The 27,407-nt window shown below is 46.1% G+C and overlaps 3 protein-coding genes and 1 long non-coding RNA gene across 6 annotated transcripts; 2 read left to right on the top strand and 2 right to left on the bottom strand.

Annotated features, from left to right (window-relative positions):
- Positions 1 to 307: 307 nt before the first annotated feature.
- LOC147215702 (uncharacterized) lies at positions 308 to 3,838 on the bottom strand. Its single transcript, XR_015109230.1, has 3 exons — positions 3,808 to 3,838; positions 3,241 to 3,317; positions 308 to 999 (listed from the first exon to the last, which is right to left on the bottom strand). It is a non-coding gene; the product is annotated as an uncharacterized LOC147215702 (long non-coding RNA).
- Positions 3,792 to 14,225, top strand: mtmr7a (myotubularin related protein 7a). 2 transcript variants are annotated; one of them, XM_086178771.1, is made up of 14 exons: positions 3,792 to 3,960; positions 4,085 to 4,207; positions 4,805 to 4,967; positions 5,155 to 5,312; positions 5,404 to 5,532; positions 7,809 to 7,943; positions 8,026 to 8,158; positions 9,723 to 9,832; positions 10,126 to 10,251; positions 10,612 to 10,661; positions 10,731 to 10,931; positions 11,093 to 11,227; positions 12,341 to 12,467; positions 12,571 to 14,225. In XM_086178771.1, the coding sequence occupies exons 1-14, from the start codon at positions 3,937 to 3,939 to the stop codon at positions 12,916 to 12,918; spliced, it is 1,962 nt and encodes a 653-aa protein (XP_086034897.1). In that variant the 5' UTR covers positions 3,792 to 3,936; the 3' UTR covers positions 12,919 to 14,225. The 2 variants fall into 2 exon arrangements, with proteins under 2 accessions (XP_086034897.1, XP_086034896.1); XM_086178770.1 differs by having other exon boundaries at positions 10,612 to 10,931.
- An 886-nt stretch (positions 14,226 to 15,111) lies between these two features.
- Positions 15,112 to 23,032, bottom strand: vamp7 (vesicle associated membrane protein 7). Of its 2 annotated transcripts, none has more exons than XM_086178766.1 (8): positions 22,954 to 23,032; positions 19,160 to 19,338; positions 18,465 to 18,522; positions 18,032 to 18,169; positions 17,038 to 17,128; positions 16,811 to 16,878; positions 16,631 to 16,723; positions 15,112 to 16,171 (listed from the first exon to the last, which is right to left on the bottom strand). In XM_086178766.1, the coding sequence occupies exons 1-8, from the start codon at positions 22,987 to 22,989 to the stop codon at positions 16,106 to 16,108; spliced, it is 729 nt and encodes a 242-aa protein (XP_086034892.1). In that variant the 5' UTR covers positions 22,990 to 23,032; the 3' UTR covers positions 15,112 to 16,105. The 2 variants fall into 2 exon arrangements, with proteins under 2 accessions (XP_086034892.1, XP_086034894.1); XM_086178768.1 differs by lacking the exon at positions 22,954 to 23,032 and adding an exon at positions 19,833 to 19,972.
- polr1d (RNA polymerase I and III subunit D) lies at positions 20,642 to 26,922 on the top strand. The gene is made up of 5 exons (XM_086178769.1): positions 20,642 to 20,707; positions 21,237 to 21,334; positions 22,103 to 22,179; positions 25,302 to 25,384; positions 26,662 to 26,922. The coding sequence occupies exons 1-5, from the start codon at positions 20,669 to 20,671 to the stop codon at positions 26,707 to 26,709; spliced, it is 345 nt and encodes a 114-aa protein (XP_086034895.1). The 5' UTR covers positions 20,642 to 20,668; the 3' UTR covers positions 26,710 to 26,922.
- The last annotated feature ends 485 nt before the right edge of the window (positions 26,923 to 27,407 follow it).

Here is a 27,407-nt window from a genome sequence, read left to right as displayed (position 1 = left end):
CAGATCCACTGCCATTCTTAACTTCTTCTTAACACCACGAGCACTACTTTTTTCAGAGCCATAACCAGAATAAGAATACCTGATTGATCCACAAGGAGGAAATTGCTTTTTGTTGAGAGCAGCTCCTGCTCACACGGTAAAGTGGAGAAGAATCAAAATAGAACTCTATATAAAAATAAAGAATAAAAATAGCGAATAATAAAAATAACATTTTTAAAATCGTAAAGATCAGTAAGAAATCAATATGTAAACATATATGTGACATATATATGTATTTACAACTACATGCATATGATAACATGTAGTATTTATGTGTATAAATCAGGGTTATTGCACAGGAAACAGTAATTGCACAGAACACAATGGAACTATTATACATATAGAGAATTATCGTGCATGATGATGTGCCGAGGAGGAATAGTGAATATATTGGTAGATGGATGCTGGAATCGAAGCTGCCAGGTGGGAGCTCTTAAAAGGAAGACCAAGGATAAGATTTATGGATGTAGTGAGAGAGGAGGATGCAGAGAATAGGGTTAGATGGAGAAGGTTGACTCGCTATGGCGACCCCTGAAGGGAAAAGCTGAAAGAATAAGAAAAAAAAGAAGAAGAAAATGACTCCACAGAACATTTTAAACACGGTCCTGGAGATGTTAAAGAACCTCAGTCGCCTCAGCAGATAGAGGCGGCTGTGGACACTTTTGTACAGGACGTCAGTGTTCATTCCCCAGTCCAGTTTGTTGTCAATGACGACCCCCAGATACTTGTCGTCAACCACAATGTCCACACTGACCCTCTTGATGAAGACAGGGGTCAGCGGCTCCTTGGTCCTTCTGAAGTCCACCACAAGTTTCCTGGCTTTTGCCATATTGAGCTGTAGAAGGTTCGGCTCACACCATGAGACAAAGTCGTCCACAGTATCCCTGAACCCAACCTCATCACCCTGGCTGATACTTCCGACCATTGCCGAGTTTTCAGAAAACTTCCAGGGCTACCTTTCTGAAAAAAGCACAAAAAAGTGTTAAAACACAAGGTTGAACGATGTAAACAACGCACAGTAGCATGCACAGTCGCCGCTAAGCTACAACGCGGAAAGCCCATGACTTTCTTTGTGCGTTCGCTCACCAAAGCTTGTTTGCAGATTGCTTCAAAATTTGATCTAAAACTCAGATTTGTTAGTGATCAGGGGCGTTGGTAAGCCCAGGTTCTACTGTAAACCTATCTCTGACCTTCCTCCAGAACACACCTGACTCATCCACTAAATTGGCCTCATCTGCAGAAGGTCCCGAACTGTCCTGCAAATATCAGCTCCCTTCCATCAAGGCCTATTTTTGGACTCCGAATCAGCCGCGCCACCAAATCATTGACAAGACCTTCACACAAATTCCCGGATGAAACCGAGCTCGGCCGTCGCTGACACCGTTACACGACAACCGGGATCGGGCTCGAATATTCACGCGTCATCCTCGGTTCCACCGACCTCATGGGTTCCCCGCTAACGAGTCCGACGACGGCGCTATCAGAACGTCACGCCTTGATTGTTTTTTTTTTTCTTTTTGCCCGAAAAGAGAACCTTCGACCTTCGATGCGACCACCGCTCTCATCGTCCGTTGCTTTTTACGATCATTGGACAATCGAGCTTTCCTGGGTCCCCACGCGTGAATGCGGAGCAGCGGGAGAGGGTTGGAAGGCCGGGCTGCCAGGCGACGGTAACTCAATCACTTCTGCCTAGTTTAACTAACTACTTTTATTGTTTTCTTTTCTCTACTGGTCCGCGGCAGATGGCCGAGCTAATGATCGGTGCGACAAATACCACGGAATAAAGAAAAATATCTGGCATTTGATGTGGATCGCATCTCATCGCAGACACTTGAGGTGTCCGCAAGAGTCCGCGTCTTCTTCTTCTTCAACTTGGATTGACTCTCGTGCACGAGATTGACACACGTTAGTCACATGGTGAATGGTTGCAATTCTTTATGGTTTGTTAGTGAAAGGATGAATGGTTGCATGTCTGCTTACGACTGACGAAGGAATGAGTGGTTGTTCGTACGACGTGAGAATGAGAGGGTGAATTGTTGCAGATCTTTATATGATGAGTGAATGAGAAGGTGTGGTTTTCTCTTCATGATTTTTAAATGAATGAGTGAATGGAAGTGTGCCTCTATATCAGGGGTGTCAAACTCATTTTGGTCCAGGGCCCACATTCGGCCTAATTTGAGATCAACGGGGCCGGACCTGTAAAATCATTACCTAGAAGTAACACTAAGTCCAAATGTTTCCTTTGTTTTAGTGTAAAGGTGTAAATCTTTATATGTAATGAACTATGCCGCTAAAAAATAAATGAAGAATGAATATCAAAAAAGAATTGATGAAATTACAGAGAGTTAAAAGAGAGAATCTGGTCAATGTGGGAAAAATTTTGCCACTAGAATTTATTAGAAATTGATTGGTAGCATGTATGAGAGGAGGTATCATGTTTACAAGGCGAATAGTGGCTATTTTGGTTATTAAATCCATCTTTCTAAATTTGCCGTTTTTTTTTTTCTATTGTTTTTGTGTTTTTTATAGAAATATGAAAATAAAAGATTGTTTTAACAATGTTACTAGACTTTATTTTTTAATCAAAAAAACACTGTTTTCAAATTTTGAAGCAAAAAAATACATTGCAAAATTACTTTTTCATTTTTCTCTTGCCCATTTTTTTTTTTTAAAACCCCTGTATAAAAGCCCCAGATGCATGTGAGAAAAAAACGTGCGAGCCACACTTAACACAAAGATTTGATTTCAGACAGGGGGCCACAAAATATTGTTTTGAGGGCCGCGAGCCTGAGACCGCTGCTCTATATGATGTGTAAATAAGAGGGTGAATTGTTGTAGGTCTCTATATGACGGATGAATAGTTGCCACTGTGTACAGTTTGTTAATGAAAGGGTGAATGGTTGCATGTCTCTTTAGGACGTGTGAATGAATGAGTGAATGGTTGTGTGCCTCTGTGGTCCACCAGTGCGAGGTGAACTGGGATAGGCTGCAGCTTCACCGCAACAAGAAGCAACAGATAATGAATAAATTAATGAATTATTAGCTGCAGCGATTGGCCTCTCATCCTGATAATCCACCCCCAGATGAGGAACAATCCAAGTGCAGATCTGCTTCAGGAGACTTAAATGGTTGGTTGCATACAGGATGAATGAATGAATGAATGAATGAGGCTGGTTGCTGTTAGAACACATCTACAAATACCTCTGTTATCATTGTTCCCTCTTGTTGTTGACTTGAACCCGCTCCACTCCTGATAAATGACTCCCACTGGAGTCTGACTAAAAGTTGTGATGAAAAGAATTTCATGGAGAATAAAAAAAACAAAACACAGCATCAGTCAACAACTTCAAATGAATGAATGAGTGACTGAGAAGATATCTTGTTTTTCTTCTCAAAGTTGACTCCTTCAGGCGATCAGTGAAGACATGACATCAGTGCTTTAAACTTTCAGACCCAGATGTTCATGGAGAACATTTTCTCGGTCCTCCTCAGAACCCAGAACTCTTCTCCTCCCTTCTTTTTCACTCCATCACTCCACCATGAAAGCTCCAGGACTGGCCTCTGTTTCAGCAGACATGAGTCTGCACAAAAATCTGCACAATTTGCACAACTGTATTTCTTGATGTTTTCCATTATTGTTATTATTATTATCATTATTATTATTATTGTAATTGTAATTGTGACGACAGGTCTGAGCCCGGCGGGCACTAGGACCCAGCGCTATCCGCCCCTTTCGTCCGACATCCAGGACCGTGATGGCGGGTTTACCTGCAGCCGCAGGTCGGTCTCCACCTCCGCCGACCTCCAGCCCGTAGAGACCGGCTCGGCGCGTTTGCGAATCCGCCTCAGGAGGCTCGCTGGGCGGCGGGGGGCCGCGGCCGCACCCGGGGGCCTCCGATGGAGCACATCCGGCGACCCAAGGTAACGAGGGAGCCTTTTGCATTTCCGCAGTGGAATATGCGCGCACACATGCACGACGCGTGGCGCCACGTAGGCGTTCAGATCACGTATTGCTGTGTGTGTGTGTGTGTGTGTGTGCTGTCAGGTGGACGACGTCCGGCTGCTAGACAGGGTGTCCTCCAGGAGAAGCAGGGTGGGGACCCTCTACCTGACAGCCACGCACACCATCTTTGTGGAGGATGTGGCCGGCCTGCGCAATGAAACCTGGGTAGGTGCTGAGATGATGGAGGAGGAGAAGAAAGGGGAAGTCCAAGTTCACGCGTTTTCACACTTCCTTCTTCTCCTGCTTACTCGTGAAGTTTTGTCTATCCATCCATCCTTCCATCTTCTGCCGCTTTAGACACGTGTGTGAGCGAGAGGAAACCGAGCGCGAGAAGGTTGGATCGGGTGGAGGCAAGCGTCAGGGGTGAAAGGAGAGAAGGAAGGGAAAGATGGGGGAGATGGAGTTGAGGGCGGCCATGTTGTTTGGTTTAGAGGGAGCAGAGCTGGAAGCAGCAGAGGTGAAGATGTGGAGCGGGGAAGATGGAGAGGATCAGGAATGAGTCTGTCACATGTTAGATGTTCTGGAGTTTAAGACACACTGTCGATCTGGGTGGAAGGATGCTAAGATAGGAAGAAGACCAGAGGAAGGTAGTTGGCGTGAGAGAGGAGATGGTTAGATGGAGGTAGATGATCGGCTGCGATTGGCTGATTTGAACGCGGCCAAAAGTTGAAGGTCGGGACATGCGAGAGCTTCGCTGTCATGACTCCGAGCAGCGTTCCTCCAAAGTGTCTCACCTTCCCGCCGCCTCCCTTTCTGAACCAGGTGCTCCACAGTTTGGTCTCCAGCTTGGAGAAACAAGCGTCCACGTCCGCCGGGTGTCCCCTGCTCATCCGCTGCAAGAACTTCCAGCTTCTTCACTTCGTGCTCCCCGGAGAGCGCGAGTGCCGCGACGTCCACCTCTCCCTGCAGCGACTCTGCCAGCCAGGTGATCTGCTTTCACGCGCCGATGTAGCGGTAGATGGGACTCTCAAGGGTCAGTTGTCTTCCATGAGTTTGTCTCCATGGAAACCAAGGGGTAGCAAGTGGTAGCACTTCGGTTGCATCCTTCCCGCCTTGAAGACCCAGCTCGGGACATCTCAAGGTGCGCAGCCTCATCCGCCTTTTCCTCGCAGAGTCGTACGAGGAGCTGTACTGCTTCTCCTACAAGCCCAACGTGGATGCGGAGGAGAGACGGCAGGAGTGGGACTTCTTGGACCTCGGAGCCGACTACGCCAGGATGGGACTCCCAAACTCCCTGTGGAAGCTTTCCCCAGCCAACCGGGACTACAAGGTCAGCGGGGGCGATTCTACAAGACCCTGCTCCCCTGCCTGCCCCGAGCATACCTTTTTAAAGTCCTTCTGTTGTGCATTTCCCCCGAAAGGTGAGCGACTCGTATCCCGCCGACGTGTTCGTCCCTGAATCGGCCGCATCCTCCGTCATCGTCGGGAGCTCCAAATTCAGGAGCCGGGGCCGCTTTCCTGCGCTGTCGTACTACTGCAAGGGAAGCCGCGTGAGTCTGCCGCACCTACAGTACCTTCTTCTGCGCCATTCCTCTCAAGGACTCAAGGCCATTAGCCTCTTTGGCCCTGAAGGAACTTTAGAGGTTCCTAGAGTCTTTTCAGGAACGAGACGGTTTTCTTGGTGCATATGGACAGCAGAGGAACCAGGGTCCGTCGACCCTGGTACCATCTTAGCTCCTACTCCGAGGCAGGCTCTTTTTACGGATCCATAGGAACCATGTGATTGAGGTGACCCGTAGAACTCAGAAGCTTGTCTGTTACCAGAAACTACTCAAGGGCTGCAGAATGCCATTTTTCTACATATTTACAGTGGAACCTTGACTTCCGAGTGCATCAACCTATGAATTTTTTAAAATCTGAGCCCCCACTCAGTGTTTTTTGCTTTGTGATTGGAGCCCAGATCTGAGTTAGGGGTTAGCGTTTGGCGGGAGACTTTTACGGGGATTTTGGGCGGGAACGTGGATGGACGAGGCGTCGGAAGAGTCGTTCAAAGCCGGTCGGGGACGGATTGATGGTTTCAGAAAGAGGAGCGGCTTCACTCCCTCAATAAATGGAGTTTAAACATAAAGTGTAGCAAAGTTACATTTAGCAACACATTAGCATGAAATGTGTAGCCAATAATTTAAGATAAGGATAGAGCAACAAATAAAAAACTCTTTGTCTAATCTTCAAGGTCAATACATGTAATAAAACCATTTTATTATTATGTACCATCTTTTCTGGACTAAAAATCACTATAAAATAAATCTATGTGTAGATATAGAGGCCACACTTGTCTATAAGTTGCAGGTGTCCACGTTCTAACATGAGATATTATTACAGAAACTTTTTTTTTTTACTTTTGATTAAATACATACCGGTACAATCCACAAATATGTGCTGGAAATGCTTTTTTCCAAACAGTGCCTGTAACATGGCCGATGAAAAAGAGGAATAATACAGGACTGTCTCAGAAAATTAGAATATTGTGATAAAGTTCTTTGTCTCCTGTAATGCAATTAAAAAAACAAAAATGTCATACATTCTGGATACATTACAAATCAACTGAAATATTGCAAGCCTTTTATTATTTTAATATTGCTGATTATGGCTTACGTCTTAAGAAAACTCAAAAATCCTATCTCAAAATATTGGAATATCATGAAATAGTCATTTTTGTTTTTTTAATTGCATCACAGAAGATAAAGAACTTTACCACAATATTCCAATTTTCTGAGACAGTCCTGTAAATAACAGGGGAAAAGTGTTTTGTCCTTCTTACACTGATCGCTGATCGTTTTCCTCCTGCGCACTAAAACCAGTAAAGTCGTCTTCTTCGGTGTCGGAATCGAACAGCCTCAGAATTTCACTGCGATTTCGTTGGTCCGATGTGACGAGGCTAAATGTTTTGGTAGCATGAAGCTTGTTATCCCAAAAAAAAAAATCTATAACTAAGCCACATCATTGTTTCAGCCGCAGTTTTCAAACTGTGTGGAAAAAGTTTTTTTTTATTTTTTTTATATACATTATTTGTCATTTTTAAAGCATATTTTTCTCATTTAAAAACCTGTGACAAAACAGGGAGAGGGGATTGGATCGGATTTAATAGCGTTTCAATTCTTTTTAACGGATTTGATAAACGAGCAGTCAAGAAATTACTGTTTATGCATAGAAGATTTATGGACGCAGTGTGAAAGGATATGAATTTTGTTGGTGTGAGAGAGGAGGATACGGAGAACGGGGTTAGATGGAAAAGGTTGATTCGCTGCGGTGACCCCTGAAGGGAAAAGCCAAAAGAAGGAGAAGAAAGTATGACGATTTCTGTTTGCTATTTGCACTTAGTAATCTGGATACACTTGTCCCTCCAAGTTGTGAGAGCCGGTTAACCGCAGCATTCGTGATCCATCCCATCAATCCTGAAAGGAAGGGGTTGGGAGAGCTTTATATGTGTGTGTGTGTGGGGGGGGGGGTCAAATTCCCAGGGTTGTGTGTTCCTGTGTGTGTGTGTGTGTGTGTGTAGCTCAGATCATACAAAGTGGCTAAACTGGTCCGTACTCCTAAAGGGAGCATCACACAACAATCCGGCCGATCCCCTGTGGCTCCTAAATCGAGATATGAGAAACTGTGTCGATGATTCACGAACACGACAAAGTTGCGCGAGTCCCGGCCGACCCCCCCGCTTTTCGTATTCGCTTTATTTTCTCCTTAAACTTCCGCGAAAACTTTCAAAACTCCCTTAAAAATGGTGCCGACAGAGGCGGTAAAACCCTCTCCGCCTCCTCCCCAGGCCGCCATCTGCCGCAGCAGCCAGCCCTTGTCGGGTTTCAGCGCCCGCTGCCTGGAGGATGAGCAGATGCTGGAGGCCATCCTGAGGTCCAACCCCCGCAGCGACTTCGTGTACGTCGTGGACACCCGGCCCAAGGTGAGCCATCACGGGATAAAGACCCAACAGCTGTGTGTTCAGGTGGGCGCGCGATTCCGAACCCGATTTTGTCTCTTCGCAGCTCAACGCCATCGCGAATCGCGCGGCGGGAAAAGGCTACGAGAACGAAGACCACTACTCCAACATCAAATTCCAGTTCCTCGGCATCGAGAACATCCACGTGATGAGGAACAGCCTGCAGAAAATGCTGGAAGGTAACAACGGCGTTGTTGACGTGTTGGGCGTTTGTGCACGTCCTCCTCCTCCTCCTCCGCACCCCCGCCGCTTCCATATGCTGCAATCAAGACCTCAAACGAGGCCACGGGAGAATTTCTGGGTATTGTGCAGGGGTGCTCCTAGGAAGACTTTGAATCCATCTGGATTTTATTCCGGAGCTATTTTGGTTTCCCCCCGGAGTGGACGATCTGCGACCTCGCCCCCCCAAAGCTAGACGGAGGGCGTGAGAATGATGAAGTCTGAAAAGTTATAGCCGTTCTTTAGTTGTGATAACTCTTTGCCCCCTGGCAGCACGGGGGGAAGTCTTCAAATGCTGGAGATTTCGGACTGCCAGACTTTCGCTTCTCCCTCTTCAATAAAAATTTCCGAGAACCCCCGCCACCGCCGTCGCCCCCCCTTTCCCCGCCTGGCTGCATTAGCCCCAACATTCCAATTAAATGGCAGACGACGCTCCGAGGGGGTTCCAACAGGAGAAGCCCGGTGAACTCGCTCACCTGACCCACGTCTGGTGGCGACGGCGTCCCGTGCCAGAAAGGAGACGGGTAAGGATTTGGTTTTCAGAAGGCAAACGAACACGGAAATGAACTCCCGGCTTGTCTAAGTCGCGGGTACGTAGCCAAACGTAGCGGTACCGCTGGAAGTTGTGGGGCGATGGTGTTGCGTGGTATGCTCAAGTGCAACAGCACAGCATTGGTCATGTTGGATAACATCTTTATCGAAACGCAATTTTTGACGCGGGTTAAACTCGCACAACAGCATGAGCTGTAGTTTGTATCCGAAAACATAGCACCTTCTTGGGAATAGCGTTCGGCGACTGACAACCAAGGAATCGTGAAAAATAAAGTCCTCTTCTGATTACCTACGGAACCGGATGGTTTTTGGCCTCTTACTTAGTCTGGCCCTTCCACCTTTATATGCTTTCTTAGGTTTAATATTGATAAATTAGAGACTAGCTAGGTTACGTGATAGCTTGCTAGTTTTCCAGTAGCTAGTGCGAATGAACGCGCATGCATGGCAGGGTGACCTGCGTTGATGTCATACGATCTCCTAATGCTACCATTTCGATCGACCAGTAGTCTGGTGCACATTAGCCGTCTCTTCCGCCGGCGCAGCGTCTGTTATTGTCAGAAACTCCGAACTGGCCTCTAGCGGATGCATTGCTAAACTACCGTGGCGAAGTTCAGTGCTCTTGGTAAGTATGCGGGCAGGAGCATTTGAAACGGACGTACCCGTTTACGCTCGTGACTTGAGCGTGATCGAGCCCTATGGAGGAGCCCGGCGGGTCCTTGAAGGTGTCTCACAACAAATATTTGCGTCAGGCTTCACCGAAACCCGCTGTCTGTGTTGTTGTTGGACCGACGGCTTGACCGCCCAGCGCAACCGTCACCTGCGAAGCTGAAGGAAATCGCTTCTCAAACTCAATATACCCGCACAGCTCCTCCTGCCCCCAGAGAGCGAAGACGTACGCAAAGTTTATTAAAGTCTGGCCATCAGGTATGCTTCGTGTTTCCTGCCAGTGAGACAGCTGTGTTGTGCTTACAGTGTGTGAGCTGCGCTCCCCCTCCATGTCGGACTTCCTGCAGGGGCTGGAGAACTCGGGCTGGCTGAAGCACATCAAAGCTGTTATGGATGCGGGCGTCTTCATCGCGAAGGTCAGTCTGGAGGTTAAATCCCGCCGCTTGCCTCGCCGACACACTCAGTACTAGTTGTGTGTGTGTGTGTGTGTGTGTGTGTACTATCGTTTGCTCTTCCTTCGTGAATGTAAGAGACCAAAAATATTCAAAACACTACACAAAGTGGTGACATCTACTCAAGTCTGATACAAAACCGAACTGCGTCACCGCATAGGCGCATGTAGGAACTTTACTGTGTCTTCTGGTGTCAATCCATACATCTAAGGTGCACTGTGTGTGTGTGTGTGTGTGTGTGTGTGTGTGTGGCGCAGGCCATCGCTGTGGAGGCCATCAGTGTCCTTGTCCACTGTTCTGACGGCTGGGATCGGACAGCTCAGGTGTGTTCGGTGGCCTGCGTGCTACTGGACCCCTTCTACAGGACCCTCAGGGGATTCATGGTAAACACCGCACCTTTCTGTTGCTGGTTTTTGGGCAGGAGATTAAATCTCCGAGGCAGCTTTGTGACTGTCACAGCTCTGGGAAGCTCTATCCTTTGAGGTCACGGAGTTTGCCCTGGCTCGCTTTCCAAGGAGAGCTACCGAATATGAATATGAATTAGAGAGGAGCGCTTTGAGAATTTCTCATCAGAGTCAGAGGAAGGTAGCCCCACTCCGCTGGGTGAAGACTTTCAGATCTTACACAGGGATTAACTAAAACCTCCATTGTGACGGAGGCCCGGAAGACACCCCCCCCCCCCCCCACAAAAAAAAAAAAAAAACAAAAAAAAACTGACCCCGTGTTGTTGTACATCCACTCAGGTTCTCATGGAGAAAGACTGGATATCGTTTGGACACAAGTTCTCTCACAGGTTTGAGACCGAGATGTTCCTTTCAAGGCCAAGATTGTCCCTTCCGTTCTCATCTGGTTCTCTCTCCAGGTGTAACCACCTGGCCGGAGACCCGAAAGAGGCGTCTCCCATCTTGGATCAGTTTCTGGAGTGTGTGTGGCAGCTGACAGAGCAGTTCCCCTGTGCCTTCCAGTTCAACGAGAGGTTCCTCGTCACCATTCACAGCCACATCTACTCTTGCCAGTACGGCAACTTCGTCGGCAACAGCCAGCGGGAGAGGATAGACCTGGGGTGAGCATACAACTCCATCGATTCCGCTATCTCAAAAGAAGAGCCTCTTCCGAAGAATCGTTCTGCTGAAAATAGATTCTTCTAACTCTGGGTCTTTCCTAAGACTGTTTACTGATCAACTTAAGGCTTCTGAACAATGTTCTCTCCTGACATTGATCCAGGTTGCGTGAGAGGACTCACTCTTTGTGGACTTACCTCTGGTCCAACCGTGAAGACTACATCAACCCCCTGTACAGACCGGACCATGGCCAGACACAGGGGCTCCTCCGGCCATCTACTGCCCCCTACTGCTTTAAGTATGCTAAGCATGTTAGCGCAAGGCATTTTACACACTCACACACACACACACACACACACACACACACACACACACACACACACACACACAGATGACAATCTTTGAAAGGAATGCAGCAGTGAGCTCGGCAAAATTAAAAGACAAAGTGGATGATCAGAGGATTCTTCCCTTGGCGGGAGAAATCAAGCCAAGTAAAGCTTCTCTGCAGGAGTGAGGCAGGAAAGGTCCACAAGTGTGTCCATGAGTGTCACATTCTCTCTTGTGTTCCTCTGGTCCTCCTGCCTGGCAGTTCTCAGCATCCTTCAACCCAGGTCCTCACCATCCCAACTCTGTCCATGTCCAGACCTTCTCTGTCTGACTTTATCTCCAGATCATCTACCATGTGCTGTCCCTCTGATGGATTCCTGATCCTTTGCATCTTCCTCACTCCAAAAGAGAAACCTCCACATCTCCGTCTCTGCTGCCTCCAACTCTGCCTCGTTTTCCACCTCTTCTCCACACTCTGCATTACTCTGGACTGTTGACCCTCGATACTTAAACTGTTCCACCTCTTTATCTCCACTCGCTGTAGCATCACCGTTTTACTTAAGTCCCTCTCAGTCACACACCTGTATGCTGTCTTGCTACCGCTAACCATCATCCTTCTTCTTTCCAGCTCATACCTCCACCTCTGTAGATTTTGCTCCTTGCTCTCAGTACAGCTCACAGTGTCATCAGCATACGTCATAGTCCAAGGAGATTATCCCGTTTAACCTCATCTGTCAGCCTGTCCATCACCTTAGCACACAAGAACGGGCTCATAGCTGCTCCCTGATGCACTCCCACCTCCACCTTGAACTCCTCCATCACACCTATGTCACACCTCACCTCTATCTTGCAGATGACATACATGTCTTGCACCACTCTAGCATACTTCTCTGCCACTCCAGACCTCCTCATACAACCACCTGCTTGTATGCTTTTTCTAGATCTACCAAGGCACAGTGCGGCTCCCTCTGACCGTCTATGTACTACGCATTCTAGACCTGACTGCATATATAATCTGTAAATTAAATAAAGCAACGGCGTTGCGGTTTGTCAATTAAAGTTAAAGACTTCTTCTTTTACGTAGATTCTGGGGGGGTCTGTACAACCGCTTCGACCGAGGGATGCACCCCCGTCAGTCTGCGGAGGACCACCTGAGGGCCATCCACGAGGAGACCCAGCAGCTTGAGGATCAGCTGGCCTCACATAAGCAGGTAAAACAAAAAAACATCACCACAGCAGCAATTCTGAGTGAAAACATCTGGGTTTGAAAGCTAAAGTGTCGCTTTCGTGTATTTCCTTTAATACTTGAAATAGAAAATTGCCCAACTAGAGCAGGAGCAGGTGTGTAGTGTCTCCAAGAAGGTGTCAACCTTTGATAAAAGTCCCACAGCCTGGGCTTTTAGCACTGACCTCGTCCTGGCCAACACCCCTCAAGACTACGTTGGCTTCATCGCCGGCACCCTCAGTAGCAGCCCCTGCCAGCCAAGAGGGGACAGCCGACTGATGCTTTCGCCCCACGACTTGAGCCATACCCTGGACTCGATCCACTCCAACAGCAGCGACCCGGAATCTGGGATTGCAGACGTCAGCAGCCGTTCACCACTCAGCGAGGACAGCGGCAGGGACCCGGACTCCGATGAGGCCGTCTACTCGGCTACCTGAGCGAACGTAGCGTTGGACGGTAGGTGCGGGGTGCCGCAGATGGCCTGGACAAAGACACCAAGCATCCCTGCTGGTGGGGAAAACTCAAATTCAGGTGTAACTGACTTGCACTTTTGTTTGCATGTGGTCTGGCAGACACTCCTTGTTGCCTCTTGTACTAGTTTGATGTTGTTCACTGTAGCTAACATTATACTTCAATACTTCTGAATCAATGAGTGACCGGAGACCTGCTTTAAGCATCTTGAATCAAATCGGGAGGGGGCGGACACACCGACACTACCGCCATATCATATCAGTGACTCAGAATATCAGTGTCCTAGCAGTGTTGGGTATCACCTGTGAGGGCATACTTGTCCGGTTCCAGTGCGTGTCAAGTGAACCCGAGAGCCAATCGCATCAAATTTAAATTCAAGGGTGCCCTCTTTTGCCTTCATACGGGTCATTGTTTGAGACGTTTTACCTGGCAGTATTTTATACACATATATCATTTCAGATATGTTGATCTTAGACAGGGGCGGCAAGGGAGCGCACAAGCGAGAAGGTCCCTGCTTGGACTCCCACTGGGGTTCTTACTGTGTGGAGCCTCCATGGTCCTCCTGTATCTTTGTGGGTTTTCTCCGGGTTCCTCCCTCAGTCCAAACGCATGCAGAAAGTCCCCTGGAGATTGTCCAGACCTCTGGATGAGGGCATGAATACTTGTATGTCTCTATATGTGTCCTAGTGATCAACTGGGGAATGATCCAGGGTGAATCCCAAATAATGAACGGTCTGACACTGGAAATTGTTCAATAAGGGACAAATAGAATTAATCAGTCCTGACACTGCTGTCAACCTCTGGCATCCCCAACGGTGACAAAGTGGCTCTTTGATGCTGCATTGTGTTCCCGGTTTATAGAACTCACTTTGCTCCTGCAGCTGCCTCGGCACTATCACAAGCAATTAACTGACAGAAAAGCTTATGTATTATTGACAACAAAATGTTAGTTAGCAAAAAAACAAAGTAGCCCGGATCAGCCTGTGGAGCGCCAGCAGACTCCAGCATGCGAATAAATCTTCTGGTGTCTTTGCTCCATGTGCTTCCTCCTTCTCAAAGCGTAAATGAACAATGCAAATACTGTCAAAAAAATGTTATATTTTTCTACTCCTTCCGTCGGTCGTGCTTATCTTGTTGTGTGCATGCATGAGTATAAGTTAGCAAATGGAAGATTTTGACCTTGTGTAAAGGAGGGTACAGGACTGTTCATCTTATTAAAAAAGCAAATGTATGCGTAACGTTTTATTTCAAATAAAGGCATTACCGTTCTTAACCCTGTTCATTTTAAGAGGCTTTATCCGAGGTGGGTTTCACCCTTCTCGGTCCAGCTCACCAAGAAGCTGTGCAGATGCAGAACCGCACATCATTTAAGGTCTGAAAGCGATTTTTTTTTGTCTTTCTCCTCCATCTTGGATTTTAAAGATTTGTGATGTTTGGATGAAAACATTCAGGAACCTTCTTCGGATCTCCATCCAGACATTTCTTTCAGAGAAAGCTTATAGTTAGTGTTCGCTATAGGTTAACTTATCTGTGCGAGGTTCCCGCTTGGTAAAAGACGCCATTTTCTGTCGATCATCTTAAAGAGTGTGATCTAGACCCGCTCCGCATGGAAAGTGGAACCGTATTATTGAACTGTGCATATTTCTAGTAGAGATGCAGGTTCTAGGAAGCAATGCCTTCACTGCTGTGTCGTGGTGAAACATCACAGATATTACAAATGCCTGGTGGAGTCAAAATGAAGGACTGGGAAAATCAAGTACCTTCATTTACGGATAGCTGATGCTTAAAACGATATATAAAATAACTAAATGACGTGGCATATTATGGTAGAGCTCCAATCCTCAGAGCAGTGTCTCTGTATGAATCGTGAATGAGAAGGTGAATTATTGGTGTCTGGATGACGCTCATGTTGATCCATGTGAATGAGTGAATGGTTGTACGTCTCTTATGTGCGGGCCTGTGGTCGCTCCGGGGTTGATCCCCGCTTCTCGTCCGATGACAGCCGGGATCGGCTCCTCCCCTTCCCGGCCCCCCCGAGCCAACCACGGCGCTTGTTATTTAACGTCTCCCGCATATATTGACGGATTTGCGCTCCCAGACCTTTCGGACCAAAGTCCTCACGTTCTGCTTGCTCGCCGCCGCAGAGATTACCCGCTTCGTACCATAGGATTTTATTATTTAAAATCTTGGATGTACAATTATTTAAATAATTACATGATTATAAACCATTTGATACCAGAAAGAATATATATATATATATATAAGTCCAATTTAAAAAGTGCATTGTGATAACAGAGACAAAATATGGGTACACAGAACATGAAGATTAGCTTCAAAAATCAGAAACTTTTTTTTAGATCCCAAATATTGTGTTTTCAGTTAGTAACATCCATCAATTGTGTGATACAGCTTCACCTTTGCAGGGCTGCCACTTAATATTATACTATTATATAATATCAGTGCACTTTACAATATTTATTCGTATGAGTATTTGTTATTTTACAACATCCATTGTAGAACATACTGCCGCGAACGACGAGAGAACATGGGAGGGGGGCGAAAAACAAAATGTTTTCGTTTCGAGTCCTGACAAACTGATCTAATAAGCCGCGTTGCTCGGAGTCTACTCTAGTACTGCGGTTTTGCCAAACGTTAACAAAAGATGAGGCGAAATAGACGTCCACACCGGCGGATCTGCGACATCGGTGTCTCGATGCTAAAACGGAGCAGGAGAGAAACGTTAGCGTTTGATGTATTTGTGTTTTTTTTTCTTGAGGGGGGGGCAAAATGAGTTATTACATGGGGAGTGAAGGAGACGAGGTGAACGCGCAGACACGTTTAAGACAAGGATACTGTTCCACAGCACTTTTAGGCCACACGTCTGCTGTCCATTTAGTGGGTAATGCAGAAGGGATTCTCAGTCCTGAAGGCAAGTCAGTGTGCACACTATCCAGGAAGGAGGTGGGAGAGGGAGGAGGTCTTCTGGGGTGGTGAGGCGAGAGGACCTTTTAAAGCGAGGAAAGATGGGTTTCCTTTTCTGTCGACTGGCAGGCAAACTGGAAGAGATGCCTCTCTTCCTCTTCCCTCGTTTTTTTTTTTTTTTTTTTTTGTTTTCCCTTGGTCTCCCCTTTTGACCGCAAACTCTCCTCTCGCTTAGTTGACGCAGGTGGGCCAGCTGAGGCCTCCGCAGGCAGCAGACACGATGATGTAAAGGACCACCTGGGGGGTAAAAAAAAAAAAAAAAAAAAAAAAAAAAAAAAAAATCACTGCTCACTCGTCATGCTCTCGACACAATGCTAGTTTTGTGCCAATCCAGGTAATCAGTTCGTTTTCCTTTTTTTTTTCCTCCCTCCAATGTTTGCACTTCTTTTTGGTGATTCTGTATATTTCCTGTGCATCGTGTATTTGCAAGTGTATTTGCAGTCCCTATGTCCTCTATTGTATGTCGCTTTGGATAAAAGCGTCTGCCAAATGCAATGTAATGTAATGTAGTGTAATGATTCCTTCAGGAAATACTTGATAGTTAAAGGACTGTTTGCCGAGTGGATCGAGACGTTCATTGGCTTGGTGTATAAATAACAAACAAGGATTTTAACTGATAGATATAAAGCTAACTCTCTCATCAAACAAAAATGACATTGCATTTTACAAATGTACCTAAAACATGATTATACTCACCAGACACACCAGAACAATGACAATGGTCAGCTTGAGGTTTTTCATACACATGGCTCTGGCCAGGTTACGACTCGTGGTCTTAAATGTGACAGACTAAATGGAGAAAGAGCGAAAAGGAAAGGGCTGTCGAACTTGCACTAGTGTAGTTTGTAATGTTTTGGCGCACAAACACAAACCCACCGAATCGACTAGATTTTCCGTCTTATCGATCAGTAGCTCCAGCTTCTCTCCTCTCTGCGCTACCAGATCTGCGAAGACGAGAGGAAGGATGAGTCAAGATGTAGAAACTGTTTTTTTTTTTCTTTCTTTCCCATTCATGCCAGTGAAATATAACCAGACAGATGAGGAGGCCTTGAAAACGGTGGCTGCAGATACAATGGAGATGTTGGGTTAGGCAGTTAGCTCACCTATGTTCCGGACCATGATGCCCTTCAGGTCATCCACTTGCATCTGCGTTTCAGTAAGACGATCCGATCCCCTGGGATCTGAGTGGTGTTTCTGCGTAACATCACATGAAGAAGACGGCTTGGGTAATTTATCACACCTTAAATGGCATTTATTCGACGTGTCGGGGAATAAACACCAATCTTAAACCAGGCCACGGGTGAACATTTTGCGACTGGAAGCTGGAAACATGGGCAAGCGCGAAAACGTGAGCGGCTTTGACTCGGGTCAGATTGTGACGGCAAGTAGGCAGGATAGGAGCATCTCCGAAGCGGCAGCCCTATCGGGTCGGTACTGCTCTGCGGTAGTCGGTCACGGCCGAAAGTGATCCGGAAAGCCGATCGATGACAAAGGCCCACTGATGCTGAGCGTCTTACTCAAACAGAGGAGCCACTGTAGCTCAAAACTGCTGTTTCCTGCCAAATGTGGGCATATGACATACATCAGAAGTGGACCACAGAGCAAAGCAGTGAGGAGGCCTGGTCCGATGACAGTGTTTGACATCATGCGGATGGACGGATGTGTCTGTGTTTGGCTTAAACTGGGAAAGCATTCATTGTGGGAAGAAGGCGAGCCGGCAAATGCAGTGGCGCTTTGGACCTCGTTCAGCACCAAATGCAAGACTCCTGCCATTCATCCATTCAAAACTATAGAAGGATCAACCGCTGATGTCTTGGTGCCAGATGTTTCAGAACATCTCCACCAGTCTGGTAGAGCTCACCTCTTGTATGTACACTATGTTTGGTATGTGTTCATACAGATTCAGGTGAAGGGTGTATTTGCTGACACATGATAGCAAGTTTGTACTTGTGATGCGACCGTCAACGAGAAAGAAGTACTGCTTTCAACATCCTCCTCTGTATAGGTCACGGGGATGTTCTGATCTATCTCAGCAGATCTGAGTCATCTGAGCTACAGGCTTCTTTCTCCATGTAATCAGTCTTTTGTCCTACTCACCATCTGAGCTGCCAGTGTTGAGGAGAACTCGCTGTTCATGGCGTATGGCAGGGCTGTTTGGGCTCGTGACCCGTAGGTTGTCTGGAAGCGTCTCTTAACCTCGCCGAGGAAGCTAAAGGCACGTGACCTCTCAAAGTCCTTTAGCACATAAAGAAATTACAGACCGATAAGCGTCATACTCAAACATTCATCTGATACCATAAACCGTTCCCATGTAGTTTGGTTACATAAAACCATAATTCACTGTGCTCTCATTTGTCTTTTATTTGTGTCAGTCTATTGCTCCGTAACGGTTTGGCTGAAAATCCAACCTCTTTTAGATTTCCAAAGGTAAATATAGCCTGCCAAGATCAAACAGGGCCCGATCCTGCACCAGCACAAACAGCGGAGACAAGACTCAATACAAACCAAGTGTTTTGACACCAATACTTACATCATCGGTAATACACAAGTATATGATTCTGTCGTGACAGACGTAATGAAAAAGATAGCTGGAAAGAGAGGGAGGACAAAGAGCATGTTAAAGGGGACAAAGTACACAGTGACATCGGTTTGTAATACAGGATATTACACGTTGTAGAAAAAAAAAGGGAAATTGGTGATGAAATGTAGTAAGTCATCAATCTGCTATGCCTTCAAGATATTCAAGAGAAATCTAAGTCTTTGATGACTTGTTTTGCGTGGAATTATTCAAGGTTCGTTCGCACTGTGTGCAGATACCACGCAGTTTCTTTGCGTGGCTAATTTGTGGACGGTAACTTGTTTCTGGGTTTTAGAGTTTACTTATGGCTGCAAGCTTACAGTCACCACAAGAGGATTATTTCAAAATTTTTGCATTTAGCAAATAACAGTTCCTTGTTTTAAGCAGCACACCGTTCATGTGCTGTACAACGCAGGGATAACTGAACAGACGCTGAACGTTGAACAAACTGCACACTTGCATATCCTGTTTAATGATCACAATCTTTATCATGGGGGAAATTTGTTGAGAACAGTATTGCAAAACCAGGAAGGCCTAAAGGGATTTGGTAATCTACTCACAACAGGTATCCAAACTGGTCCAGTACATTTTTTGGTTGCAGTCTGAGGGCCCTGCGTGTTGTTTGAATGTGCCTGAATGACACTTACCTGCCGTGGCTGTAGGTCAGTTTGTTGTTCTCCGAGGGTATTTTGGCGAGGATCTGCTCCGTGACCTCCAGGAAGTTACCCCCACACCATGCATGCTTGGCCAGGATGGTGGTGCCTCGGGCAACCACGGCAAAGAGGATCGCCATGGCAACAGCTGGGGTTGTAGCTTTCGGTAGTGGCTTTGGAAGCGAGCAAAGATGTAAGCGGTGACGCAAGTAAGACATCAAAATGATGGGACATGGAGGTGTTTATTCACCAAAATAGAGTTATACAGATAATGTAATGGTAAAGCAAATGGTTAACATGAATTCCACACGGCTAAGTCACATCAGGCTCCTGTTAGCTACCGGTTCTATTGCGTACACTCGGCAGTCATATACATTTCACAACGCTAACACTAGGAGCCTTCGGGAACATCTTTATTTCCGACACAATTGCATTCAGGTGGCGTGGATAAATATTCTTCCTGGGAACACAAGCCTGAGCTCACCTTTAGACTCGGTTATCGAAAGGGATGGAGATTAAAACCCAAAACTTGTAATCGGCAGGAAACAAACAAGCTAGCCTGCTATCTGTTTCTCAATACATAATACGTTTATTATGTCACACAAATAAACCTTACAGCAACGAGGCAAAATGTTTTTACACGCAACAATAACAAATGATATCATACCTTCAAATTACCAGCAATGTTCAGGGGAGCTCATTTAGCGCAAATGCGCCCATCGAAAAAGCTATCTGCTGCTAACAAATCCCTTTCGAGTGACTTCTGCATTGCAAAGCACCCAGATCGGAAGGACAGCTTAAGGCTTGCCGGGTAATGTAGTTTATAAGGCGCCCCTCGGCTTCGATACTCAACTGTGTTTGTTCATTTATGGACTACAGCATGTGACTTCCTGTTGTGATAGCGTCTTCGAATGTTTTCGTTTTACGTCACGTCATTGCGACATTCCAACCTAAGGGAGTAGTTTTTCCTCGGCTTGTCTCACAGACAATCTCCATAGAGATAGTAGATAATGAGTCAATTATCATACAACGTACTCAGTTCGCTGCATGAAAATAGTAAATAAGCCGCTGAAGAAAATTGATTTTTTTTAAGTAAGTTGAGCGTCTTCAAGAGGGAAAACTGTCCAGTTGCCACAACAAGGTAAGGCCTAATACTCCCGGTATTAGATACATTTAGAGACCATTTTTCTGTCTCGCTTGAAAAACACAACGCAATTTCTGAACATTTAGCATAATCTGTCTCTAGTATCCGTTAAATTGCTGGCTGGTATAATTGCTATCTTAGCAATTTGACGTTAATTTTAGCCCCACAAGACCCCACAAGGATTTTTAAGACAAAATTGATCTTTTTAAAAAAAGACAAAACAAAACAAAACAAAAAATAACAACGACAACAAAGAAACAAATTTCGAATAGCAAATAATGAGAACCATGTTGCCTTAAACCTCGCCTATCAGACATCATTGAGGGTTAATCTCCCCACGTCACCAGAGCCGCAAAAGCATGGCTGGAGAAGTCGAGAAGAAATCGATCCTGGAAATGGTAAAAATGTCACGGTGTCGTCTCAACAGCATGGCAGTTTGCGACTTTTCCTCGCGGTTTCTAGGTTAATTGGCATGAAAAATCAATTTGAAGCCAATTATAGCCGCTATTCTGTTATAAACTGCAAGCTAGTTAGCCTCGGTGGCTAGCCAGCGCACCCCTCCTCATGTATCACAACACTTAGGTAAAGATCGAGTCGTTTTAAAGTTAGACGACTGTTTATCTTTGACATGTGAATATAAATGAAATTGTAAAACTGTAATCACTCCTGCAACAAGAGACACACTTTATATTTGCCTTCTTGCTACGACTTCTACTGGACTTCTCCACATGGGAGCAGTGTTTTCAACCTCTTGAGTAGGTTAAACACCGTGAGACAACAGATCCCTGACATTTGACAGATGAGCATTTGTGCAGTGATGAATGTTAAAAGCTCTAGCCATGCATACTAGAACTACTTCAGACAACGTCTATTAAAACTGAATTGAGGTTCCGATGTTAATATGTGCACTTGTGTTTTTGTTCTCAGGTCCAGCCTGACGGGGCTGATGAGGGTTGTGTGACTTTTGTGCTGCATGATGAAGACCATACCCTGGGCAACTCCCTCAGATACATGATCATGAAGGGGTATGTGTTTTATAAAAAACCCTGGTTTTTAGTCAAGGTGTCATGAGTCACCCCGGATTAATCCCTGGGCCAAGTCATGGTTCCACTGGGGCCACCCTCCCCCTCGGGGTCTCTATAAACTTCAGGTGCCGCCTCATTGTGTCCTTTTGTAATGCACGTCAATTAATCAAAACATGGGGATTTGTCGTCCGAGATTCACCGCAATACTACAAAAGCACTCGTCTTCCTTTGCCCTTAGGTTTGTCTGTCTTTTTTCCCCTGATTAATTCTCACATATTCATGTTTTGCCAATTTTCCATTAATTGTTTTGCCAAAAGTCAAAACAGAAAACAGAAAACTAACCTTGTGTTGCGCTGCCAAAAACTAATCACTAAAATGAACAATATTTCTCGCAGGAAAAAAGCAAAAATGTTAAACGATAACAAATCAGTGTTTCCTCTTGTGTTCAAAGGCCTTTTGCGTTCATTCTGATTTGATATCTTTGTTACAATTCTCGAATATCTGAATTCCCTCGGCCCCTTACTGCATGTCAGCAACACCGACACAGTATTGTGTTTTTGATTTAAATGCCAATGGAAATATAGTTTCCCACTGTATCCAAGAGATAAACTGAGTGTTTAAGTCTTTACTCCTTAAATCTGATTGGCTGAGTTTCACTGTTAATGGTCCCAGTCAGTGATGCTCGAATGCACCTTTAAAGAAAAACAAAAACACGTTGTGTTTCATGTCAAATATTAACAGTAATGTGACTTTCCCATTTTCTGTCAGCACCGACGTCGAGTTTTGCGGCTACACCATCACCCACCCGTCAGAGAGCAAGATCAACTTCCGTATTCAGACTCGAGGTGAGAACCCCCCCCCCATCCCCCCACCCCGCCTTGAACACCCGCTCGGCGCGTCAGCGTTTGTTTATGCGCGCAGGCATGCGTGGCGCTGCAAGAAAGCGAAACATTTTCGGCCTTGTTGCAGAGTAAACACGCTGATTGGAGTCTGATGTTTTCACTTTAACCACTGAACAAGCAAGGCGAGAGGTCAACGTTGAGCACCGCGTGTCCACATATACTCAAAGATTCACCTTCACGCCATGTTTTGTTGTTTTATTTTATTACTTTTTTTTACAAAAATAGTATAGAAGCGCCCCAATCACACGATGGGCCCGGCAAGCCCGAGACAAAAACTCATTTTATAATTGCAGAGCTAAGTTATAGAATGCCTGGGAGAGCTTTGTTCATGACTTCATCGCATCCTGGCTCAACAGACAGAAACAAATCCCGGTTCAGGCTCAGCTATGTTTATACGTTTGTTTTTGTCATCACCGAAACAACCACAGCGAGATGGCCAGTGGGGATTTTTCCATTAGCCTGCAATCAGGTCAATTAGGAGAGTGAAATTCCTGGATTATTAAAGAACGGCAGCGATAGAGCGTTGCATCGGCGGGTTGTTTATGCTTCTATAGACCTCATGTGCCGCTTTCAGGCAGAAAAGTTCAAAGAACACAGTTCTGAGAATTGTTGAGCTCGTATTTTGTTCCAGGAAGTAGCCTCCTCCAGAGGAACCTCTTTAGTTTTGCATTCCCAAAGGCAGTGAGGGACGGCGGTAGGGACCGGTGTGACGTGCACCTTCAGAGAAGAAGAAGAGGAAGACGAAAAGAACATTGTGGAGGGAGGGAGCTGCCATATTGATCAGATGGTTGAAGTGATTTTATCTTCTCCTTGCACTGCTTCGCTGTGTGAAGAACCCTGTTAGCCATTAGCTAAATCTTGTTCTTTGCACTTTTTCTGGCCCTGGAAACCCCTCTGAGGCATAGCAGGCTGGAAGACCTCTCGGACCTCGGCAACTCCAGCTCGAGTTTCCATCTGAGACCCCCGGTGTTTAATCTAGATCCTGTTTACAAACAGTAAACAATCTGTTAGCATCAACATTAAACAGGGTTAATCAAAGCTTTTGTTTACTACTTGTAATCCACTTGTTGTCTTGAGTACTATTAACCAATCATGTTTGAGCAGGTCTTGCGTGGCAGCACTCCACAGAGCTCACGGTTTTATCAGCAACAACCAGACCCATTGTTTCTGAATTCTGTTGTGACTTCAGTGAGTGATTTTTGACGTCATTGCATCACACTTTCGGCGTCTTTTGCGTAAATGATGTTTTGTTAGCAATGTGCGTACTTTTGGGGGGGGGGTTATAGCTACATGATAAACTTATCTGCAACCACACTTTCAAGAATAATTCTCCCACTACGAGTCAAGGTGTATTCAGCACCAGTGGCTGCTGGAAGATCGTTGGGTTTATGACCCAACAGAGCCCCAAATTTTTTTCTTCAGAATTTGTGGCCAAAGAATACATGTTTGGAAATACTTCCCAAGGGCCTTTGTCTCTTCTTACCAACTCCTAGATGTTAACAAAGGATGGGTTCCCTGGCATTGACCTCCACCAAGGGGGTTTGTGTGTCCATGAGTGCTCCCTGGTGTTTCTGCTCTGTTTTCTCTGAGAGGGTTGCTAAGGGTGCTGGGCAGGATTGTATTTGCCCCTTTTTAATGGAGAAGTAAAAATAGATCTATTGTGAAGCCAGGGGAATCCGTCAAAGAGCGGTTGCTCTCTCTAACCTCCCTCAGCTCTGAGCTGGTTCTTTGAGTTCTTCCAGATAATGTAGGAGTACTCAGTAAGTAATGGTTACTTCTTCTCAGTCGTTGCCTTCAAGCGCCTGCTCGGCTTCCACAGATCCACAGGATAACATGCTCCACCTTAGTAACTTCTGAGGTTTTTGGTCAAGGCTCATGTTGTCAGACAACATTGCTGAAACCTTAGCTTGTGCTCCCGCCGCGTCGCTCCACAACGCAGACCTTGTGATTCAACAGCTGGAGACCCTTTCTGCAGCGTCTTTGTCGGCCTCTTCTTCTTTCGATAGCTCCTGTGATGATAAGCAAAAGAAGCCGCTTGCAAAATCTCTGGAGGCGACGCCATAGTCTTTCCTCTGACCTTTTAACACCGACTTTTATTCTGGTCTCCTCAGGGGACCAGCGGCTCTATCGGCCAGCGGTTTCCATACAGGAGTACCTGTATGGGTTTCACTTAGCACACCAAGACTTTTGGAATCCTCTGGACTTCGAACTTGAATCGACTGTATTAGTCTTCGACTGTAAGACCAAGTTATTTGTCTCCATTCTTTATCCCTACCTGGTCAATTCCCTCCCACCGTCCTGTTGATCAAGTCCTGCCGCACCTCCCTCATGCCTAGATAGCTTCTTTCTTCATCGTGGCCGGTGTTTCGGCCACGATGTAGGAAGCACCCAAACACCACTCATGTTCTTCCCCACAAATCCAGGTGGGGCATATCCGGGGTCCACAGAGACCCAATAAAGCAGGAGCCCACTTGTGCTAGATATTCTGAACTCCAGCTCAAGGCTGGTGATTTGGAAGACGGCGTTTGTTGCTCCTGACAAGACTGCGCCGCAGACCCGACAACTGCGGAAATAAATCAAACCTTTTACTTAAAACTGGATTCCAGCGCCGTCTGATCTGTTGCTCCCTCATGATAAAATCCCATGACAGAAAAGGGGTGTCTTTTCACTCTCGATAGGATGCTTTTTGTTGCGTTAGATCTTCATTAGTCTTTGTCTATTGACTCCAGGGAAAAATAAGGAAGCATTACAAGGGGTAGCTGCTGTGGTGGACAGTGCAGACTAAAGGAGCCGCCGGCCGAAACCCTGTCAGATGAGTGTGACGATCTTGCGTCGGTCTGGAGATCTGAAGAAACAGCTTTTGTTTTTGCTTTTCCATTCCGGCACCCATTAAACATACATCAATCTGTAGAAAAGAAAAGAAAAAAAACATGGGTTTTCAATAGCTGCATGGGAAGCAGGAGGAAAAAGGAGAGGTGATTGGTCAATGGCATTGTGTTTATTTTGGTTGAGCGGTATTATTTGAGTTTTCACTTGCCTAAGAGAGACTTGCTGTTTGTTTTTAGGAGGAATTCCAGCCTCAGAGCTGCTGCGGAGAGGACTGAATGAGCTCAATGACGTTTGTCAACACGTTCTCAACACATTCCAGGTAAGGCCCTATGCACCTCTAATCCTCGAGGATTAGCGGTGTCTGCAGGTTTTCAAAACCCCTAAAATAACTCCAACTAAAAAGTTATAAATATTATTCCTTAAAAGTAAATAGTGTTGCATCTGATGGTGCGAAGTCTTGAATTGGGCAATTTGACCTCATTTAATTCAGCCATTCTGGCTGAGAACGAGAGACACAAGGCTTGCAATGACGAGCTTCCACTACTAGTACAGTGTTGTCAAACATCACGGACCAGCGTCAGAAGGACACAGATGATGAATTTCACATTGATCACTGCTTCTTCATCAAAGTCTCAAGACGGGTTAACAGACTACCAGTGAAGAAGCATCTGATACTAATATAGGATTGTCAAAGTCTAAAATATAGGCCATAATGTTGGTCTAAGTGCATTGTTTGGGGAGGAGAATTCATTAAAAAGCAGAGTGGCAAAACAAGCATCGATTAGCAAGTTCATGATTAAGTGGCATACACTTCCTTCCTTCCTTCCTTCCTCTCTGGAAGTCCTCAGTCATGTCTTTGTAAAGTCAACAAACAAAAAGACGAATACAATGTCGCGGTAAAGTGTAACGATTAAAACAAACCGGGGCTCCGAACACATCTTTGTAAGGAGAAAAAAAAGGAAGGTTTTGAGGACTGCTGGATTTTTAAGACCAGCATTTAGTCCAACCTCAGGCGGCGGGGACGCACTTCCAATATGGCACTGACGTAGCAGAAGAAGTGAGTGCAGAATACTGCACCTGGTAATGATCACCCCGCCAGAGGAGGACACCTTCCCAGAGAGCCCCAGAGGAGACCTCTAGGGAACCCCTGGCTGAAAGCAGTGCCTCTTTCCGGGCTTCTACACCTCCAGGAGGGGGCCCGGACACCAAGGGGAACCCCAAGCAACTGGTGATGTGAGCGAAATAGCATTTCTTGTTTTACTATTTTAAACAAGTCCTCGCTGTTAAAACCAACGGGCCCCCATAGTTATTTATATTACGAATAAGGTTAGATCCGTCTAAGCCTTATGTAGCTAGCACAGTTGGTCTTCTCACTCGTCCCCTGTTAGCAAATGAAGGTGCCGACCCCCCCGCGGTGTGACTCACTCCCAGTGTTTTGATCATGTTTTGACACCTACTCGTGGAGCGGCGATGTCGGCATGGCGTGCCGGCAGACGCCCTGAACCGGTTAGTTTCAGTCGTGTTGCGAAGTTAAAGTGGAGTGCCGTTAGCGCAGCTCAGCCTTCGCTCAGGCTACCTTCTCTCATTGCATTCCAGACAAGAGTTGATGAGTTCAAGGAGAGCCAGGAGCCCATGGAAGGATGATCGTCTCATCTGCGGGGTCACAGCCAGGAGAAAACCAAAGGGTTGGCTCTTCCTATCACGGATGTATATAAACTCGGTGTACAGTTCCTTTTTTTTTGTGTATTGAGATCAAAATCATTGATGCTAATTGTACTGCTTTTTTTGGGTTCGCCCTCGCTCGTCGGGAAAAAAAACAACAATAAATTAAAGACTCTCGTTTCCAGAGTCACGCGGTCATCTCTCTTGTGCTGTATTTATTTTCGAAACTCCTCAAGTAACGCTGGCGGAAGAATTTCCAAACACAAGGTGACGAGACCCTCCCAGCACAGATTGTTCTCATCTGTCCTTCCCAAGGTGCGTTTGATGTGCGAACGGAACGGCGGCAGCTAGAATGTCCTGATTAGCCGAGGAATGCGGGCGTGAGGGATTTCATGCAGTGCCAGGAAGACAGAAGAGAAAAATGAAGGGAGTGAAGTGTAAATAATGAGGTTTAAGTTATTTGGGCTTAATTATATCCCGCTGTCAGTCACATGTTCATGCATGGCTGCTGACGTGGGCGCCGAGCGGTCCTTCGGCCTCGGCGGCCACGGAGTCTACCGTGTTTTCTTAAGGTACATCGCGGGGGGTCGGCTGTGTGTCTCAGAAGCCGCCCCCGACGACAAAAAAGTAGTTTTTTAACAGGCTAAAACAGCCCTAAATCTTCTGACCATGGTTGCTTC

Source organism: Fistularia commersonii, chromosome 31 (assembly GCF_037954325.1).
Source record: "Fistularia commersonii isolate RoL2024-O1a breed Wild chromosome 31, RoL_Fcom_v1.0, whole genome shotgun sequence".
In the NCBI taxonomy this organism is placed as follows: domain Eukaryota; kingdom Metazoa; phylum Chordata; class Actinopteri; order Syngnathiformes; family Fistulariidae; genus Fistularia; species Fistularia commersonii.
This window is presented reverse-complemented; position numbering and strand designations above follow the sequence as displayed.

What these genes read in the sequence shown, in the direction of transcription:
- polr1d (XM_086178769.1), top strand. Translation starts at nt 20,669, where the DNA reads ATGGCTGGAGAAGTCGAGAAGAAATCGATCCTGGAAATG. An exon ending in AGATACATGATCATGAAGGG is followed by an intron (nt 21,335 to 22,102) that starts GTATGTGTTTTA and finishes ATTTTCTGTCAG; the next exon opens with CACCGACGTCGAGTTTTGCG. An exon ending in CTTCCGTATTCAGACTCGAG is followed by an intron (nt 22,180 to 25,301) that starts GTGAGAACCCCC and finishes GTTTGTTTTTAG; the next exon opens with GAGGAATTCCAGCCTCAGAG.
- vamp7 (XM_086178766.1), bottom strand. Translation starts at nt 22,989, where the DNA reads ATGTTCTTTTCGTCTTCCTCTTCTTCTTCTCTGAAG. An exon ending in CAACACTGGCAGCTCAGATG is followed by an intron (nt 17,129 to 18,031) that starts GTGAGTAGGACA and finishes GATGTTACGCAG; the next exon opens with AAACACCACTCAGATCCCAG. An exon ending in TCATTGTTCTGGTGTGTCTG is followed by an intron (nt 16,172 to 16,630) that starts GTGAGTATAATC and finishes TTTACCCCCCAG; the next exon opens with GTGGTCCTTTACATCATCGT.
- mtmr7a (XM_086178770.1), top strand. Translation starts at nt 3,937, where the DNA reads ATGGAGCACATCCGGCGACCCAAG. An exon ending in CAGCCAACCGGGACTACAAG is followed by an intron (nt 5,313 to 5,403) that starts GTCAGCGGGGGC and finishes TTCCCCCGAAAG; the next exon opens with GTGAGCGACTCGTATCCCGC. An exon ending in TCGTGGACACCCGGCCCAAG is followed by an intron (nt 7,944 to 8,025) that starts GTGAGCCATCAC and finishes GTCTCTTCGCAG; the next exon opens with CTCAACGCCATCGCGAATCG.